Source organism: Nymphalis io, chromosome 29 (genome assembly GCF_905147045.1).
Source record: "Nymphalis io chromosome 29, ilAglIoxx1.1, whole genome shotgun sequence".
NCBI lineage: Eukaryota > Metazoa > Arthropoda > Insecta > Lepidoptera > Nymphalidae > Nymphalis > Nymphalis io.
Window position 1 is genome coordinate 447,581 of NC_065916.1, and position 15,414 is coordinate 462,994.

Genomic DNA, 15,414 nt, shown 5'->3' on the forward strand with positions numbered 1-15,414 from the left:
AATAATAAAAATAATAGCCTAAAGTTACATGGGTATTATTAATTTTTATTTATTAAATATTAATTATCGGTGAATATCTTCTGTTGAAATAATATTTAAACTATAATACACACAAATTATAAATTACTTAATTATGGTCTAAAACCACCCCGTGGGTAAACATTGATATAAGACACGCCCTTATCAGCCGGCTTGAAATGATCGCCGATTGTGACATTTTTAATTATATTGCCACTTTTTTTATTCTTCTTTCGTAACTTGGTAACATTATCCGTCTTTTTAGGTATTTTCATCGGTTTGACGAAAGCTTCCGTCTTCTCTATGGTCGCGTCTATGGCTTGTAGTTTATTTTTTTGTTTTCGCTTGTAATAGAACACTTCCCATCCCAATGTTATCATGGCGAGTCCCAAGCCGAACAAAGTTGCTATGAACACTCCCCCTGAAAGAGAATTTTAATAATTATAGTAATAATGTAGTTTTTATTGAATACTTATAACAAATTTCAATTATACTTGTTTAGAAATCAAAGTTAAGTAACTCATAAAGTTTTATATATATAAAGTCCTTCATCCATATAACACCGTTGATAAAAAAAAGACGCGTGCTATTTTAAAACCGCCATCTTGTCACTAAGTAACTACAGGCAAGGGAAATAATATCTTAGTTCCCTAGGGGCGGTGGTGACCACTTACCACCAGGTGGCACATTCGGCCGTCGATTATAATTACATACCCAAGCTCTCCAGCGTGATCCCTTCAGACTCATCAGCGTCCGGACACGCCTGCCTCGCGGACTCGTTCCAATACCTGTAGATTTCCATCATTTATATTATACTAGCTATCCGCCGCGGCTTCACACGAGTACAATACATAAAACGTTTCTATTGAAGGACAAACATTTATTACACTTCACCAAAGTTTCAACTGATATTATTATTATAAAACAACTTTATTGCACACACAAGGAAAAAAGAAAATACAAACACAAGTAAAAAAAAAAGAAAAACAAAAATTCAAGAGAAGTATATAAATAAAATAAAATTGCGGACCTCAACATGATGCGTGCAAGGACGGTCTTATCACTCAAGTGGTGATCTCTTCCAGACAACCCTGCATTAAGATACTTGCATACCTAACGGGCGAGTGAATTATAGATACATATATATAAATGTAATATATATATATATACGAGTATGACTGTGTCTATGTTTGTGTATGTGTGTGTGGCTAACTGACTTCATAATAAAAAAACTGCACTAAAAAGCCACATACTTCGATGCCAGCTGTTCCAGAAAGCGTTCCTTCTGCAGATCCAGCAGAGTCCTTGACAGGTCCTCCTGAAGTCTCGATCCTTGCTGGACCGCGATGGCGTAGGGCTGTTCCGCGAACACTTCTCCGACTTCCGTCAGGTTACAATTGCGAGTTATCTCATATCTTGAACAAAATTGTCATAATACCATACAAATATATATTGATAATATGATCATATATTACAAGAGATGCAGTGGCGATCTTCAAGTGAGACTTAACCACATAGGCAGGACTAGATTACGGGAGGGGGGATATGCCAATATAGCTACCATAGGAGGAGGCCCTTGAGAGAGATATCGAAAAAAATATCTAATTCTTACGACCAAACTCCAATGCGATACATGTTCGTTTAAATAATTAAAATTGTCCCGCAGTAAATTATTGAAACACTCGATTACAATAGAAATTGTTCAATTCATTTGGAATAATAATAATAATATCCTGGGACGTTATCCACACACGGCCATCTGATCCTACACTAAGCAGAGCTTGTACTATGGAAATCAGACAACTGATATACTACATATACTACTTTTCTTTTGTAAATACATACTTATATAGATAGTTACACCCAGACTCAGGACAAACAGACATGTTCATGCACACAAATGTCTGTCCTGGGTGGGAATCGAACCCACAACCTTCGGCGTGAAAGGCAAGTATCTACCAACCACGCCAACCGGCTTGTCAATATAATATATTTAGGGAATTCCACTTCTTTGTTGCCACTGAGCCTCTAAATCTCCACCATTCCCAACCACTTACTTAATTTCAGCTGAGTCGTGTATGAAGGCGAAATCGGCTTCCGCGTGCTCATTCACTTGCTCGAATCCAGTTCTTGCATCTGGTACTGGTCCTACATCATCATATTCATTTTTTTAACTTCAAATTAATAAACATCACTAATTCGCTTAACAGTAATACTTAGTAAAGGGTGAGTGAGCCAGTGTAACAACAGCCAAAAAGTAACATCTTAATTTCCAAGGCTGATGGCGCAATCACGTATAATGATTGATGGAAAATATTATCAGTACCAACCTGATGCATTAATAGCCAATAGGATGTGACCATATTGTTCCCGAATGGGATAATCCCACACGCGGTACTGAGCTTGATCTGACGTGGCGTTCAACGTTATCTCCTTCCAGACCCTGGTCGAAAATATATCAATAATATAAAGTGAATAATGTCTTCCTAAGCAATCGAATATAGAGGGAGACCGGCCAACTGCGCCGAGTATATTATAGAGCACAATAGTATGCGCAAACACAGGGGTACTCTCTATTATCCCACTCTCTTAATCCCGCCACACGACCAGAAAGAGTTCAGGCGTAAGTCCAACTTTACGTGCTTTCCGAGGCACGGAAGTGTACACACTTCCAGGCAGCTACTGAGAATGTTTCGACAGAAAAAACACAGTCACTTTTTATCAGCCAGACCCCGGGGTTCGAACCCGTCCTGAGCTCGCAATCTGCGGCCTTATATCGAGCCACTAGACTAACTACGCACTGACAACATAAATATACAAAATTTAAATATTCATCTGCAAAAAACTGGTTTGATCTCCACATCTTCGAAAATCTCAACACGAAGCCATTTAAAAAAAAAATTGGTATGTGTGTGTAAGAGAATTGATATATAATCATGTGAACTCATGTACCGATCTCACGCACACATTAACGCCCTTACAATATCAAACCTTACGCTGACGTCATCTGACGCTCGAAATCTCGGTTAGCCCCTATCGTGTACCGAGCGCTAAGATGTTTACACATAAAAACAGAACTGTCACCTGTACAGCGTGTCTTCAGCGAACTTCATGTTGATGAAGTATTGGTGTATAGTCGAGCTCTCCACCACCGTGTAGTTGATACGGGACTGCCTCGCCAGTTGTTCCAATGAGGACACTGGGGTCTGAAAGCGACTGGTGACGTCATTATAACGTTCGTACAACACAGTGTGTGCATGCTATGTAGATTACGACTTTATCGACATGTCATAATCTCAGGAATGGCGTTTCTTAGTTTAATGTTGATACTATATGTCTTTTTTGACTGCCTCATTGGTCTAGTGGCTTGATGTAAGGCCGCAGTCCCGGAGGTCCTGGGTTCAATTCCCAGGTCGGGCCAATAAAAAGTTATTGGGTTTTTTGTCAGAAAACTCTCAGTAGAAGCCCATTGTCGGGAAGTTGGAAGTGTGTACACTCTCATGCCTCAGAAAGCACGTAAAGCCGTTGGTCCTGCGCCTGAACTCTTTTGATTGCTGTTCCATCGGATTATGAGAGTTAGGGAATAGAGAGTTCACCTGTGTTTGCGCACACACTTGTGCACTATAATATCTCCTGCGCAGTTGGCTAATCTCTCTTGAGATTGGCCGCCGTAGCCGAAATCGGTCTGGAGGACATCATTATATGTCTTTTCTATCTGCCTACCTTATATAGTAAGGTATATTTAGTTGCCTTTTTCCCTTATATGGGTATACTATATAAAAGAACAATCACAACCTACCCTACGTCTGTTAGTGTATACTTGAATAAAAACAATGATATGAAAGTCAAAGTCAAAGAGAAATATTATCCAAAATATTTAAACATGCATTTACCTGCATTCTCTCGACTGTCAGAAACGCGGCTAAGTTGGCGGTGAACGTGGCCAGCATCAGCACCACGAACAACCAATACGCTGCAACTAAAGTCCTCCCTGAGAGCGCTTTCGGCGCCTCCCCGCCCCCTTGAGGAGTGAACGACGTCAGAGCGAACCAGAAACTCTCTTTTAAGGTAAACTCTCTGTAATAATAAACTAGTGTTTTCTGATGTCTTCCTTATTTTATATATAATAGAAAAGTCCATACATATTATTACTTTAATGGTGGTAGAGCTTTGTGCAAGCTCGTCTGGGTTGGTAGCACGCACTCATCAGATATTCTACCGCAAAACAGCAGTACTTGGTATTGTTGTGTTCCGGTTTGAAGGGTGGGTGAGCCAGTATAATGACAGGCACCAGGGACATAACATCTTAGTTCCGAAGGTTGGTAGCGCATTAGTGATGTAAGCGATGGTTAACATTTCTTACAATGCCAATGTCTATAGGCGTTGGTGACAACTTACCATCAGGTGACCCATATGCTTGTCCGCCTTCCTATTCGATAAAAAAATACTAATATATTCACATCTATGTGTTAAGAAAAACTCAAATTGAAATAAATTTGCATTTATTACGGCATATGGCGAGTGTCTTGACATTGGCGCTGTAAGAAATATTAACCATCCCTTACATCAAAGCGCCACCAACCTTGGTTACTAAGATGCTATATTTATTCTGCTTGTGGTTACACTGTCTCAATCTTCAAATCGGAAAAAAACACTAGTATTTCTGTTTGTGGGTTGATTATGATCTAGTGGTTAGAACGCGTGAATCTTAACCGATGATCGTGGGTTCAAACTCGGGCAAGCACCACTGAATTTTCATGTGCTTAATTTGTGTTTATAATTCATCTCGAGCTTGACGGTGAAGGAAAACATCGCGAGGAAATCTGCATGTGTCTAATTTCATCGAAATTCTGCCACATGTGTATTCTACCAACCCGTATTGGAGCAGCGTGGTGGAATAAGCTCCAAATCTACTCCTCAAAAGGGAGAGGAGGCCTTAGCCCAGCAGTGGGACATTTACAGACTGTTACTGTACTTTTTTTTATTAGCCGAGATGGCCTAGTGGTAAGAACGCGTGAATCTTAACCGATGATCGTGGGTTCAAACCCGGGCAAGCACCACTGAATTTTCATGTGCTTAATTTGTGTTTATAATTCATCTCGTGCTTAACGGTGAAGGAAAACATCGCGAGGAAATCTGCATGTGTCTAATTTCATCGAAATTCAGCCACATGTGTATTCTACCAACCAGTATTGGAGCAGCGTGGTGGAATAAGCTCCAAATCTACTCCTCAAAAGGGAGAGGAGGCCTTAGCCCAGCAGTGGGACATTTACAGACTGTTACTGTACTTTTAAATATTATCAACTTACCTGCACGGATAAGGATAAGCGTCAGGGTTGTTCCTCGCAGAGTAAGGGGAGTACTTCTCCAGCAACCAGATCATGAAACCAGTTAGGAGCAGAGCTGCGACAATACTCAGCCACACTTCTGTCCGTAGGACTGTCATAAATTTAAACAGTGATGTTTTTCGAATCGGTTTTCGTATAACTGTGGAATAATAATAATTATCGTATTTTATTGATAATATTTTGAAATTATACAAATTGATCACTATTACTAGAAATATTTACTTAATAAAACTGCTAAATAAATAATACCAATAAGGATGCCGGTTTGTTCGAAATATGGCGCCACGAAGTCCACTACTTCTTCCCTTTCAGCTGTCATCGTTAAGGCGGCGACTGCGATATCCGTTTCCTGTGTAGATTATATTAACTATAACATTACTTATTAGATATATGACAATCATTGTATAAACACGAGTGGTGACGAATTTATAACAAAAAGTTTTATAACACAAATAGTATATTTGGTACCAAAAAGTAACTTGGTAGGGCGTAGTGCAAGCAAGATGAATTTATATTTTTGATATATCAGCATCTTAGCGTTCGGTACACGGTAGGGACTAACAAAGAGTTCGAGCGTCAGATGACGTCAGCGTAAGTTTTTGAGCGTCAGATGACGTCAGCGTAAGATATTGAGCGTCAGATGACGTCAGCGTACGATGTTGAGCGTCAGATGACGTCAGCGTAAGATTTGTTTTACAAGTGCGTTAATGTGTGCGTGATATGTGTACGTGAGCTCACATCGATATTCAATTTCGATTTCGAATATAAGTTTTATTTTTTTAATTAAAATAATATTAGACACACCACTCGTACTCACCCCAGCCATCAAATCGCCGATAATACCATCCCACGAACCATTCGGCAGTCTTCTACCGAATGTACCGGATTTCGGCGTTATTATCTCATAGTCGAAACCCATCTCCTAAACAAATTTATTCATTAAGGATACATTTCACTTCTTAAAACGTTATCACACACATTCTCGAGCTAAGCTATCGTGCCATAAATCACAATAAGACAGTGTAATGCTTCTAATGTGTATGTGTATACTCACTAACAATGGAAATGCTAAAGTAAGTAAGTTGAGCCAAGATGGCCTAGTGGTTGGAACGCGCAAATCTTAAATTATCGTGGGTTCAAACCCGAGCAAGCACCAATGAATTATCATGTGCTTAGTTTGCGTTTATAATTCATCTCGTTCTTGGCGGTGAATGAAAATATCGTGAGGAAACTAATGTATGTGTGTATTTTCACTCTCATATACACTGCATATATGTGTATTCCGCCAAACCGCATTGGTGAAGCGTATTGGAATAAGCTGCAAATCTTATCCTCAAAGAAAGGAAAGGAGGCCTTAGCCTCAGCAGCAGTGGGATATTGACAGTCACTTTACTGTACTGAAAGTTAGTTCGTTTGTTTCTCTATATACAGAAAAGCACAAACACCTGCCGCCAGCTGAACTAGAGTTAACTAAAGTATCTCTTGTTAGTAGTAGTAAGTAGTCTAGAGTTAAAGTAACTCTAGTTAAGAAACTAGAGTTGAATCAATATGAATTTGACAATAATACACAAATATAAAATGCAGTGACATGTTACCAATATCCTGGTTCCACATCCTGTACCACAAAAATTCGCTAGCCGTATATTTAACCTGTAACTCACCTCAGCTATTTTGTCAATTAGGTCGATACAATAACCCTCATATAGAGGTTCACCATCTTCTGAGAGCATCTGTTCCCCTGACTCCGGGTCATACTTCGGTAAAGTCCAAGGCACTGCCTATGGAAAACGTAAAATAAATGTTTTCAACTTAGTATTAGGAATATGTCAAAACTATAAAAATTACTAAAAATTGTGTATGATCTCATCTCGATAACTTTCATAAGATCGTCATTGGGTGTTGACTATTGAAATCCCGCTTCAGGGCCACAAGTGAGCAATTTCTATGTCCTAGCTCATGATAATATAATTAATACAATAATATGTAGCATATAATGTGCTCCAGACCGATTTCGGCCACGGCGGCCACTCTCAAGAGAGATTAGCCAACTGCGCAGGAGATACTATGGTGCACAAGTGTTTGCGCAAACACAGGTGCACTCTGTATTCCCTAACTCTCATAATTCGATGGGACGGCAATCCGACACGGCCGGAAAGAGTTCTGGTGCAGGACCAACGGCTTTCCGTGCTTTCTGAGACACGGGAGTGTACACACTTCCAAACTTCCAGACTCCGGGCTCCTACTGAAAATTTTCTGGCAGAAAAATCGAATAACTTTTTACTGGCCCGACCTGGGAATTGAACCCAGGATCTTCGGGTCTGCGGCCTTACATCAAGCCACTAGACCAACGAGGCAGTATATAAATGTATTATATAGATGTATATATAAAAAGTAAAAATAAAAAATAACAACAAAACACATCGTAATCATATTTTTGTCCTGTTTGGAATATATATTATACAAAAGTTATTTTTTTATAGAATAGGAAGGCGGACGAGCATATGGGCAACCTGATGGTAAGTGGTTACCAACGCCCATAAACATAGGAATTTTAAGAAATGTTAACCATCGCTTACATCACCAATGCGCAACCAACCTTGGGAACTAAGATGTTATGTCCCTTGTGCCTGTAATTACACTGGCTCACTCACCCGTCAAACCGGAACACAACAATACCAAGTACTGCTGTTTTGCGGTAGAATATCTGATGAGTACGTGGTACCAACCCAGACGGGCTTGCACAAAGCTCTACCACCAGTTATAAGTTATAAGTTCGTCCTTGATATCGTCTGTAGCAGCGTTATATAAAAAAAAAAATCTTTATGAAAAAAATTACCGGAGATGTTCCAATTCTAAAGAAATCCCTCAACGGTTCGAGAACCACACCAGGAAGCAACTTGTACTCCTCATCAGCGGACCAAGTCGCTACTTTCTGAAGACCAGTCTCCGGCATAAGAGTGTATAAGATGAAGCGAGACCGCAAGAACAGACCAAACCTGTATCGATAAAGTTCTTATACAAAAAGTTAAAATTTTTAGCCTGTAAATGTCCAACAGCTGGTCAAATGTGCGTTTTGAGGAGAAGGTTCGAATCCTATTCCACCACGCTACTCCAATGTGGGCTAGTAGATTAACATGTGGTAGAATTTCATCAGACACATAATATAGACATATTTCTACTAGCTGCGCGTCCCGACTTTGCGCAGGAGTGTATAACAAAGTCCTGGGTCCCGATTGCAACAATACCTACTGCCGGATCTCTCTATTCCTTTACTCTCATAATCCGATGATTCGGCAAATTCTATACGACCGGAAATAGTTCAAGCGCGGGACCAACGGCCTTACGTGCTTTCCGGTGCACGGGTGTGTAAACACTTCCAATTTCCAGACTTTAGGCTGTTACTGAGAGTCTTCAACAGAAAAACTCAATAACTTTTTATTGGCCAGGTATCTTTTTGCGGCCTCATATCTAGCCACTAGACAAACGAGGCGAATATTCGAATGTCAGTATACACACACATACAAAAGAATAATTTATATAAAGATCACCTTTCAACATCCCAGTAGAATAATGTGTCATTATTTACTAAATCCACTTCAATCAATTGATTGAATCTCTCCTTTGTAACATTCATCTCGCCATTCGGATTCTCGCAGTTCACACTGATAATTTTGTCCGTGTCTAGTTTTGATACTGTTTCCGCTAAATAATAAATTAAGTTGTTGACAATGTATTGTTTTTTCTGAAAAAAGTATAAATAGATGATATATTGAAGTCCTATTTGTAGCTTTTGACAAGCTTGTATTTATTTTATTTATGGCACTTTCCCAGGGTGTCAGGTCTTGTAGGGGCGGCCTAGGCCTTGATTTGACATTTCTAAAGAAAATAGAGGGAACTACCAAATTGACATCACACTAGTACTCTAAAACTCATTATTAGTTACCTAGCTACTCTTAATTAACCAATAATTCATAATAAATATAATATAATACGTCAAATTCCTGAAATTAATGGGACGGACATTTTGTATCCGGGGTGCCAAATCTTCAAATAAGCCACTGAACTGGTGTTTAAATATCGTATAAACACATGAGTGTGACGAAGCGATGTTAATCGTGGTTAAAAAAACACGCGATTAATATACGACCCCTAATGTATTAGTATATTATTTACTGACCTCCAAATTCATTACACAGCTGCACCCTTCACCAAGTCCTAACAGCTTACAGCATTCAGCGACCTCAGCTTGCATCACAACAGTGGGTAATATGACGTCAGATGTGTCAACTTTGTCATAATCCGTAACAATTAAATTCCAACGATATCTTCGTTTCACTAACTTCTCCTTAACTGCCTGAGAATGTACATTATTATTGAATAGTTCAGTTATTTTCTAGATCCTTCTAGTGTTTATTAATGTTTTCGCGTTATAGAATGAGGAACGAGGGAAGGTATTATGAAGGGGGCGTAACTAAACCGATGTACACTTATTTTCCATTTTAAGTGCCGTGAACTCGGGTGAATAATACTGGATTGATTTTTAAGAGGCAACTATCGTTTTATTAATGGTCCTTCGAGCCGGATATGAATCAATGGTTATTAAATGACCTATGGATCCCCTTACTCGTTCCGCTGCCCCATGCCGATCGTTCAGTGATCTGTAGACATTTATATATCTTATCGGAGACATAACATAGAAGCGGTCATACTACATAATTAATTTATTTATTTTCCAATAATTGCAACCTATCTTTTTATTTAGGTAATATTAAAACATACCCTTTTATAGGTAGCAGCGACGAAAGAACCACTACCGATAATGATATAAAAATTAGGTTCAGGCCTCATGCCCTTAAGGGCTTTAGCCGAGTCTCTAGTAAGACCAGCATGCACCCACACACGCACGTGTGACCTGCCGAGTAACTCGTACAGAGCTCTATCGACATCTGTTAAAAGAAAACAATGTCAAGTTTGAATTATACCTACTATTAACATTTGAGAAATGCAGGCAGGACACCTACATATACACAAGGTAGCCTTAACAGAAATAGTTTTGTGGGCGATAAAGAAGTTGCAGATTTTATTACAAGACAGCCTATAAATATTCCAATGCTGGGCATAGATCTCGTCGCCTCCCGTGGAGCAAGTTTCGGAAATTACTTGCGCCTTTAATTTGCCTTTAAACTTTAATGTGCGCCTGAACTGTCTCCTATCCTGACACGTCTGTTTCGCCTCTCTCTTGAGACTGGTCAAGTGCCTAAGTCCTGGAAGCTTGCTAACGTGCAGCCCGTGCCTAAAAAGGGCAGTCATGCTGACCCTGCCAATTACAGACCCATCTCGGTTACGTCCATTTTGTGCAAGACAATGGAACGTATCCTAAATACTAGGCTCCTGACGTACCTGGAAGCCAATGACATTCTCAGTGACCGACAATACGGGTTTCGCCGAAACCGGTCCACTGGTGATCTTCTAGTGTACGTCACACACATCTGGAGTGAGGCCATCGAGAAACACGGGGAGGCACTTGCTGTTTCTTTGGATATCTGATAGGGTTTGGCATGATGGCCTTATCAGCAAGCTTCCTGCATATGGCCTGCCTGCTAGCCTATGTGCTTGGATTTCTGACTTCCTGAGGAATCGATCGTTACGAGTAGTGGTTAATGGCCACTCGTCGGATCAAATGGCCATAAATGCCGGTGTTCCCCAGGGGTCAATGATCTCGGCGACACTATTTCTGCTGCACATTAATGATCTGCTGATGCCCGGTATCCATGGGTACGCAGATGATTGCAGTTGTCGAGAGCTACAAGTCCAACGCGCGAGCTAGTGAGCTCCAAATCGAGGCTTAGAGAGAGGCCATGGTAAAGCGCCTGAGCGTGACCCTTAAGGCAGTGTCCGATTAGGGTGATGCCAATCTGGTCAAGTTCAATGCATCTAAGACGCAGGCGTGTTTGTTTTCCGCCAAAAAAAGGGAATTACAGCTACCTCTCTCCTTCCGAAATGTATCTGTACCTATAACTAAACATCTTGACCTTCTTGGCATTACTCTCACGTCGACTCTAAATTTCGGCTCTTTTATTGAGTCCAAAGCCCAAATAGCCGCTCGAAAACTTGGTATCCTCTCCAAAGTGAGACGTTACTTTACTCCAGAACAACTGCTCAACTTATATAAAGCACAAGTGAGGTCATGTATGGAGTACTGCTCTCATTTTTGGGATGGCTCTGCCAAGAACCACCTTCAGGCTCTAGAGATGATTGAGAGGCGTGCCAGAAGGTTGATAGGACACGACGCATTGGTCGAGTCTAGGCTCCAAAGTTTGGAACATCGACGTGTGGTTGCATCACTCTCAGTCTTCTATCGGATACATTACATGAACTGATTCCTCCAGCCCCTTTTTACTATCGAACGGCCAGGCAAACACGACCAAAGCGCCATAGGTACACAGTGGAAATTCCCCGCCTACGTACGAAGCGCTTTGAGTCTACATTCATCATTCGCACTGCGCAACTTTGGAATGCTTTGCCTGAGTCCGTATTTCCCGATAGGTACAATGTTGGTGTCTTCAAATCCAGAGTAAACAGGTTTCTTATAGGCAAGCGTGCAACATCTAGACCGTGTCGATGCTTAACATCAGGCAAGTCAACGGTCAAACGCTGGCCTATTAATAGTAAAAAAAAAAACAAATTCCGTAGTGTTTTCTTGGCATTACATTATTTCACTTCGTTTGAGATCTGCACATACGACAATCAATTTCATTATTGTTTTTTTATAATATAGGTAGGTTGACAGGCAGTTCGGCCACGTGATGGTATGTCGTCCTTCTGTCCATAGACGTTGGCGCCGTTAGAAATATTAACCATTCCTTACATTACCAATGCGCTACCAACCTTGGGAACTAAGGTGTTATATGTCTCTTGTGCCTATAGTTACACTGGCCCAATTCCATTCGAAACATTACTGTTTGGCAGTGGTATATGTCAAAAGTGGGTGGTACCAAACCATACCGGCTTGCACATAATCCTACCAATAAGTTCGTGATGTGACTTTAATAATTTGTCCTTAAAATAGTCTAGTGCTCAATCAATTTTAACTTTTTCTATGAGACAACATCAAAAGCTTTAGCTTATCTCGAAAAATACTCACCTATTTCGCTCTCCAATATTAAAGCGGCATCCGTTGCATTCCTCGATTCCAAATAACCATCAAAGCCCCCGATATATTGCTGAGAACCCAGTAACGAACGAACGATCGGTATACCAGCTGACGATGAAAGTTCCTCAGCCATCTCCCAGGGTGACCAGGATAGGTCTATGATGAGGGATACCCCTTGTGATACGAATGAGCATACTAAAAGGTATAAAATTCTAAACTGAGTACAACGATATTTTTACTAGCAGTTAAATATTCTTCTTTCCCTTTCTTTTACAATTTTTCTTTCTCGCCATGACACGCTACAGTGGAAATACCTAAATATCTACAGACCACAACCATTTTTTTTTCTTTTTACAATAATTTAAATGGATGAATATATTGTAATCTGTTTTATAGTTATAAATATTTAATGTTATTTAGATAATGTTATAGAATATTATTGTTATCCTTTACTATTTATTATTAATACTATAGAAAGGTATTTAATATAGTTTAAAGTTGTGTAAGACCGTAATTTTAATGAATGTTTTGAGTGTAATCTGTTTGTATACCTGTATAAATAAATAAATAAGTTGAAGATGATTTATTTAATTAAAATTATACTCATATACTTATATCGTATGTAGTTAAAATTAAAAAACTGAAAAATTCACTAAACCAAATTACATAATAATAATAACAGAAGATTCAGCGCGTTTCGTAAATTTTAGCATAATATATTTATATAGGTAACTGCGCTTTGCAGTTACACTTGCTTTAAGATTATTTATGTGACAAGCGTGAATTTCATGTTCTTGTTATTGCAATTTTTGTATTTTTGATGTATAAGTGGTATGCTGAGACTTGAGCTTCAGATGACGTCAGCGTAAGTGCGTTAATGTGTGCGTGAGATCGGTACTAAGCTCACATCAATTCTCGTGTGTACCTTAGCACTCGCACCATTATTTTTTTGTTACCAAACCTTTAAACTTTTCTAAGTAATTATCTGATTTAGCAAAAGATAATAAATAGATAGTAATTACGTATTTATTACTTTATATTTCGGAACAACATCTTTTTCTTTTTGTAAAAACTTATTTGCAAACTTAGTTGGGTACTTTAATTAATTATTGTACTCTAAATTTCACAATGAGTAATGATAATTCTTCAATTTGTGCATTATATTCATCAATGGCAATGGCGTTTTGTTACGTTCATTAAAAACCATCACTTTTAAAGACCCTTTACGTCACCCACTTTCTAAAAGCCCGCCAAAAATATTCATGCCTTATTACACAGATACAAAATAACGTTCGTTCAATAATTCGATTAAAAAACAAATATTTTATTAGTGTGCTTAACGCGAGTGTGTTTAATTATTCGATAGCGTTGACATTATGTGCGATTTTTATGGAATGAAAACAGCGCTGTCTAGTGTCAATAAACAAAATCGTTTGTTGTTTGTATCGGAATAAATTTTATTAAACGTAGTTTTGTATTGTATTGTAAAATTGTTATTTTTATAGTACAGGTTTACTTGTAATTAATTAATTAAAAATTCCCTGTTCTTAAGCATGTTCTTAAATGTCTCATTAAAATCAAGTTACTTATTTTGACAAATTATTATTAAAAATATGTTGTTTCACTAAAATAAGGGCGTAGGTTAAGTACTTCTCTAAACTACTATTCTAAAATAGTTTTTTATTAAATGGTTTTAATATTTATGTATAAATCAATTCTTTTTTTTTTTTTCTTAAAATCTTTTTACACTTACACTGCCTATAACTTTCTTCTTCGTTCTCTCTGTCCAGCTGAATGACGTCATCGCTAATGACAAGCCCCTGGTATTTATCTTCAGCTTGTTTAATTGCATACCCCACTTGCTGAGGGAGGTCGTTTTCATGAATTTCTGTTATAATTACTGAAAAATTGTTTATTATTGTTAAAATATATATCGCTATTCATTTTTTAAATTTTCTCTTCTTAAGGGATGGAATCATGGTTTGGATCACTAAGACTTATTCAATGGCAAGTGTTAGGTATAAAAAGGTGGCACATGTCCTTTCTTAGGGTTCAAGCTTGCTTCATATCAAATTCCATCAAATTCGATTAGCTGTAAAAACGTAACAGCCAAACAGACAAACAAAGTTACTTTAACATTTATAATATTGGTATAGATATGGATAATAGTTGGATGTATTTCCTGGACACAGTTGGCCTGTCAGATTGGCCTCTGTGGCTAAAATACGGTCAGGGGGCGCATAAATACTTATTTTTACAATTTTAATAATTATAGCACTTGGTATATTATGAGATCATTACTGTGTTCTCAGGAAAAACGAGACGAAAGAAACTAAAAAATATATTTTACACAGTAAAATACTTATAAGGGATTTAAGAATAGATCTTAACCTATTACTTTATTCGTTATTTTTTAATTGTATTAAAAAATCCTTACCAAACTTCAAACTCAGTTCAGAAACGACACAACTGATATTTATAAATATGATTAATAAAAACAAAGCTGGTATCTCCATTTTTAATATTTCCCGCACGATCTACATTTATTGCAATTCCCTACTTTATTTATTAATATTGCCGAAATGTATTCTTGTAACAAATATGGTATTAATAATGTTAAGAAAACGTAAAATAAAATTCTCAATTTTTCAAACATATTTAAATTGAAATCATAGTTATTAAATTAAAATAAAATAAAATTAAAATTAATCATATAATATATAATGAAATTAAAAAAATAATATATTTCTATTATTACAGATTAAATAAACATTAAAAGAGCGTTTTTTTTTAATTCTTGATAATAAGTTTTTCTTACGAACTGTCAAGTTTAAATTTAAGTTTAAAGTTAAGTTGGTTAAGACAAGAAGGCTGACTACCAACTAATAATTGACA

At 38.0% G+C, this 15,414-nt stretch overlaps 1 protein-coding gene across 1 annotated transcript; it reads right to left on the minus strand.

Annotated features, from left to right (window-relative positions):
- Positions 1–77: 77 nt before the first annotated feature.
- LOC126779478 (ionotropic receptor 25a) lies at positions 78–15,047 on the minus strand. Its single transcript, XM_050503486.1, has 18 exons — positions 14,957–15,047; positions 14,273–14,419; positions 12,511–12,714; positions 10,146–10,312; positions 9,544–9,720; positions 8,915–9,108; positions 8,203–8,362; positions 7,028–7,144; positions 6,184–6,288; positions 5,616–5,715; positions 5,328–5,505; positions 3,912–4,095; positions 3,103–3,224; positions 2,349–2,461; positions 2,076–2,166; positions 1,272–1,433; positions 733–806; positions 78–439 (listed from the first exon to the last, which is right to left on the minus strand). Exons 1-18 carry the CDS (start codon positions 15,033–15,035, stop codon positions 132–134), a joined length of 2,682 nt encoding a protein of 893 aa, XP_050359443.1. The 5' UTR covers positions 15,036–15,047; the 3' UTR covers positions 78–131.
- Positions 15,048–15,414: the final 367 nt, after the last annotated feature.

Excerpts from the sequence above, each read along its gene's own strand:
- LOC126779478 (XM_050503486.1), bottom strand. The coding sequence starts at position 15,035 with ATGGAGATACCAGCTTTGTTTTTATTAATCATATTTATAAATATCAGT. Across the intron at positions 6,289-7,027 it reads TAATTGACAAAATAGCTGAG|GAGATGGGTTTCGACTATGA; the intron begins GTGAGTTACAGG and ends AAATTTGTTTAG. Across the intron at positions 5,716-6,183 it reads TCGGCGATTTGATGGCTGGG|GAAACGGATATCGCAGTCGC; the intron begins GTGAGTACGAGT and ends TAATCTACACAG.